The 5349-nt window shown below is 33.6% G+C and overlaps 1 protein-coding gene across 14 annotated transcripts; it reads left to right on the plus strand.

The window, feature by feature from the left end:
• Positions 1-1236: 1236 nt before the first annotated feature.
• Positions 1237-5043, plus strand: LOC113333715. 14 transcript variants are annotated; one of them, XM_026580145.1, is made up of 4 exons: positions 1239-1568; positions 2757-2887; positions 4138-4240; positions 4651-5043. In XM_026580145.1, the coding sequence occupies exons 1-4, from the start codon at positions 1545-1547 to the stop codon at positions 4654-4656; spliced, it is 264 nt and encodes an 87-aa protein (XP_026435930.1). In that variant the 5' UTR covers positions 1239-1544; the 3' UTR covers positions 4657-5043. The 14 variants fall into 14 exon arrangements, 2 of the variants coding, with proteins under 2 accessions (XP_026435930.1, XP_026435929.1); XR_003352242.1 differs by having other exon boundaries at positions 1237-3704; XR_003352240.1 differs by having other exon boundaries at positions 1237-2887; positions 2981-4240.
• The last annotated feature ends 306 nt before the right edge of the window (positions 5044-5349 follow it).

Here is a 5349-nt window from a genome sequence, read left to right on the forward strand (position 1 = left end):
AAAATATCAGATTCAACCATTGTTATTATAGCAAATGACAAAAATAGATATATCTCTGAAAATAGTTTTATTCAATTTTATTCGCTTTAAAAATAATCATATTTTTTTACTATTAAATATAAATATAATATTAAATTTACTAATTATCACTATCATTATGATTGTTACAAAATTATTTTACTTAACCACATTATATGTGTATATATATATATATATATTTATTTAATAACCATTTTTTTACTATTAAATATAAATATCATATTAAATTTACTAATTATCACAATCATTATGATTGTTACAAAATTATTTTACTTAACTACATTATGTATATATATATCCAAACAAAAAATGAAGCTAAAATTAAGTAATTTTATTTTTATTATTGACAAAATAAATGTAATGATATATAAAACGGTTTGAAAATAAAAAATAATAATATTTAAAGAGTCTATATTATAAGGAACAATGGTGTTTTTCCATATGAACGGATGTCTACAATTTGAAGATATAAATGACGGTCCAGATTAATCTTAATTCCTAGGTTGGAGAATTTAGGAGATTTACATTTTGGTACTATAAAGGACGATCACGATTAAGCCACCAAATAATATACCACCCTATTCATTCAAGAGAAAAACGTAACGCATGCCCGCAACCATTCCTCCCCTTTAATCTCGCCATTAACTCAACGCAAGACGTTTCAAAAAATAAAATACATATGAGATTTCAAAATGATTTCTTCCTTCTAGGTTTTCGGTTTGTGTTGGGATCCTAGTTCCACATTGGTTAGATGTGGCTTAATTAGTAGTTTATAAGTCAATGGGTTTCCTCATCTAGTCAACCGGTTTTCGAGTTGAGTTCTACCCATGGGTTTATGACGAGTTTAGGGTTGGTATCCTTAACAATTGGTATCAGAGCCAACCACCACGACCCATGCCCGCTCCACGGAAGGGATGATCTATAGGCTAGATTAAAGTGTTGTGGCACCTATGTATGGGCGTAGTTGCCCGCATTGAATACTGATAGGAGAGTGAAGCCGCCATAAGAGAAAGAGATACCTTCGAGTCATTGTCGATAGAGTGGGCCAACACGTTGGGTGTGGAAGCGTGGTGGGATGTTGGGATCCTAGTCTCATATTGATTAGATGAGGCTTAATTAGCAGTTTATAAGTCAATGGGTTCCTTCATCTAGTCAATCGGTTTTCGAGTTGAGTTCTATCCATGGGCTTATGACGAGTTTAAAGTCGGTATCCTAACAGTTTGATCCATTTCTGCAACCAAAATCTCCTAGCTTTATGGTTTGATTCACTTCTCTTCGAAAGGCAGTTCATTTTTGATGAACTCATTTGCTAGGATTACAGTAAGAAATTTATTCCTACCTACCACTCGAGTTCCTCCAATCTCTGTATGCCCAAATTAGGGTTCTAGATTGATCTTCCGTAACGAAAGTAAAAAAACATCCACATTATTTTTCATTCATCGTATGAGATTATCTGAAGTATGCAACTCATTTAAAAATCTCTGCAACTGTTTATCAGATATGATATGATAGACAAACTACTAAACAAGGTCTATCTCTCTTTCTATTTAATACCCTGTTTTTGTGTTTAATGGTCAAATTAGGAAGTGGATTTTGATAATGGGTTTGTTTCTGATTTGGTACTAATTTATTCCCAGGAATTTTACAGATTGTATTGTACTATTTATCTTAGTATCAGATGAATAATGAATCTTAGCATTAGATGGTATTGTTCAAATGGTAAAGATCTGGTGTAGAATTTCTTAGTGCTCTAGAGATGCATCTCCAACATTTACACTGCCTATTGTACCTTCGGAGACAACACTCTCAAAATGGGTATCTGAAACAGAAATTAAGGTGACATTTTTGCTCCAAATAATTGGTAATTCCCCTTGCTTCCTGGTGCTAAAGTAACCGGTGGATCTCCAAGCGAGCTCTCTAATTTTTTTTCCTTAAGCAACAATGTGTATATTTGTTTGTTGGCTGTTCAAGATTGCTATGCAAATTCTAATTCCAATATTTGTTGTTTTCTTGGTAATTTTATAGGGAGAAATTTGATGATAAAAAGGAGATAGAGGCCTAGATGAAGATAGAAGAAACCCAAAGAAGAAAAAGATTCTTCATATTTTCTGTTATTTCACAAATTGTCTCATGTGAATCGTGAATATTGCTCTGCCGAAGATTTAGAATTATTTGGTCCGAAGAAGAATAAAGAGGGTAGTTAAGTGTGTAAATGTAACATGAGTTTGAGTTTATATTTATTGTTATTTTGTGCTTTTAGTTTCTGCAACAAAAAAATGAAGCACCCAAGTTTTGAAGATCCGTAAAAGTTTAAGTTAATGGTTGAATCCTAGCATTAGATGAATAGTGAAGTGCATTGAATAAATCAAAAGTGGTAGTCACCTGAACACAAATTACTAGATTGATTATGATAGAAAAAGGGGATTGTACTAATTTTGGACAGCAACAGTGTACCGGTTGAACTTTCATGTTGCGTGTTACATGGTTCTTCATCTCATTTCTTTTCTGAATGCAAGTTATTTAAAATTTGGTTTTAGTATCCATTTGAGATATATAGATGGCGCAGAGTTTTTTCTGAAATAGTCACCACATGGGAGGATTTTAGTGAACCAACATTCTCAAAGAACTATGATATGCTATTTTACCTATTAGTTGTAACTTTCGGTTATTTGCATTCTTTCTAACTTTTGATCAATTTATTTTGTGTGGTATTATAGGTTCTCAAATGTTCCGGAATATACAAAAGATCTCACAACAGTAGTATTGGGCAAACAGAAACTTTTATGGCAGGGCCTGGAGTTCACAGTTTGGCGACATTGTACCAAGTAGCCTGGATCAAACACCCATGGTATTAACAATAGCTTCTACTTATACATAGTTGTTGACTTAGTGTAGTCTATGCTAGATTCTAAACATTCATCCTTTTTTTTTGACAAATTAGTCCAATAAAGCACGTTCTGCACGGTGCGGTATTTGTTGGACATCGAAAATTGTTAACACATCTATGAGTCACTTTGGCTAACCACGTATTGTTGGTACTTTCTTAACTGTTCTAAATTTGAATCAGGGTCATGTATATCTACGTAGTTCCCTTATGTTTCGTAATTCCCTAAAACAAATTAGGGTTTTATTTTTGAAGTATCCAAGTGACATCTTCCCAGCCTTCCATTGATAAAGTGAAATGTTTGACATTCAACTACTCCGGTCCGTTTCTTCAATCCTCTCTGTTTCAGGTTAGCGTTTATAAAGATTATAGGTTTGCTGCTGAATTTAACGGTCGGTCAGTATTTCCATTTTTAATTGGGTTCGATTTCAAGAAGCAAGGTTTTTTTAATTAGGAGGGTTTAGTCTATGAGCCTACACAGCTTTAAGTTGAAATCATTTATTGGCTACTTCAATTTCAAGTAAAAAGAAGTGGACATTTGGAAGGCTTATTTGGTTAAACTTTGATTTTGGCTACTTGGGAAACATCTTTTTGAATTTATAATTTAACATGGAGATACTTGAGAACTTGGGTGATTACAATATCCGTGAGGGGTCATATTCATAGAAAATCATAGGAGGAAATGCTTCTACCTATTACAGGAACAAAAACAACTTTCAAATCCTGTTCAAGCATTCATCTTGGACCAGTCTAAATCAGATACCGAGATGCCGAGCAAGAGGTATGTGAGCAAATAATTTATCCCCAGAAGGGTACATAGTTTATCGATTTCCATGGTATATATGGAAATGGACTTGGGTCACTTAAAATTGTTAAGTAAGCAGTATGTAATGTTACGGTGTTACTTGAAGAAGATCTATTAAATTAAGCAACATACAATTTCATATTTTTGTTTGAGCAATAAACGGTGAGTACCATCTCCACCGTTTTCTTCTATTGTACTTAGTCTTTCTTTTTATTGGTAGAATTAACTTAGATCTGAGAGTGAAACACTTAAGATGGGAAACATTAAGCTTACTGTATGGTACTTGAGGTGTCACTATTATTTATTAAGTGCTGCAAATGGTGCTTATTGACTACCTCACTTTCCTTTACCTTGATTTGAGATTTGCCTAATTCTCATATGTTAGTTTAATTTTCTTCTTTTGCCACAGGGATGCTTATAATGATATGAATGCATCAAGTTTCTCATATTATGCCTTGATTTATGATGACCTGATGGTACTTGAAGATATCAGGTGTTTGGCCTTGGAGAAGGTAGTTGAATCCTTTGAGCCTCCCTTGCAACTGTTGCTCCCTTAGATTCCCAGAGATATTTTTCTTCTACAGTAAGCTTTGTCATGAGGCTCTATGTAACTGCAGTATTTCACATTAAAGAAGTAGTGAAACTTAGTATTTATCAAACACCAGTTAATTTTGGGATCAAGAGCTTTCATGTTGTTCATGGTGTACAACCAACATTTACATTAGAGACTCGACTAATATAGTATATTATTAATGTCTGTTTCTTTTGAGGTTGTTTAATTATCAATTTCATTTGGACATCATGATATCTTAGATTTTGGTTTTAGGGGTTTGCTAATTGTTGTAATTTGCACCATCTCCATATTTGTTTCCTTTGGATTTTGTCCAGCTCAACAAGTAAGAATTTCTTTCTTTTTATATAGGTTTGATGGTTGGTGAAGTCAAAAACTTGGGGAATGAAAATTAAGGTCTCTTAAGTTTAAAGCTCTGTTGTTTAGCCGGAACAAAATATTTCAATGAAGCTAACAAAGTGCCAACAAGCAACAACATTTATTGATCGGTACCACAACGGTGATGAAATTTTTGGAAGTGGCCAGGATTATGATTTGTTTACCTTACCATTTTCTAACCCATCTCTAAATTTGTAAGCTATCTTTGTCATAGATGTGAGTCATGTGACAGAGAGGTAATGAAGCTATTGTGATGTTATTCGAATGAGTTTGGTAATTCTTCCGTGTGGTATTTATCTCACTTCAACTATTTGTAGTCTTTCTCAGTTGGAAATAAAAACCAGAACCATAGAGTTCTTTTCACGATGCATGGAATTGCACTTACTAAGTGGCGCACTCCCTAAAATTCAGTTCCATAATTAGTGTCCTATGTTTTTAAACCAGCTAACTTCGGTTATTAAGAGCAACAACACGACCCGAATACAATTAAGAACATATATATAGGTCAACTGTTAGAAGTTAACATCACGCCACGGGTCATATCCTAATAAGATATAAGAAATAAAAAATTGATTGTATATAAAGTAGGGATATTTTGACTTTGGGTCCAAAAAAACGTGGTTAGAGTGGGGTTTGGGTCCTACCAAGTTTCAGATTAGAGTTTGGGTTAGG

This window comes from Papaver somniferum, unplaced genomic scaffold (genome assembly GCF_003573695.1).
Source record: "Papaver somniferum cultivar HN1 unplaced genomic scaffold, ASM357369v1 unplaced-scaffold_133, whole genome shotgun sequence".
In the NCBI taxonomy this organism is placed as follows: domain Eukaryota; kingdom Viridiplantae; phylum Streptophyta; class Magnoliopsida; order Ranunculales; family Papaveraceae; genus Papaver; species Papaver somniferum.

Excerpts from the sequence above, each read along its gene's own strand:
- LOC113333715 (XM_026580144.1), top strand. The coding sequence starts at position 1,545 with ATGATAGACAAACTACTAAACAAG. Across the intron at positions 1,569-2,756 it reads TAGACAAACTACTAAACAAG|GTTCTCAAATGTTCCGGAAT; the intron begins GTCTATCTCTCT and ends GTGGTATTATAG. Across the intron at positions 2,888-4,137 it reads GCCTGGATCAAACACCCATG|GGATGCTTATAATGATATGA; the intron begins GTATTAACAATA and ends CTTTTGCCACAG.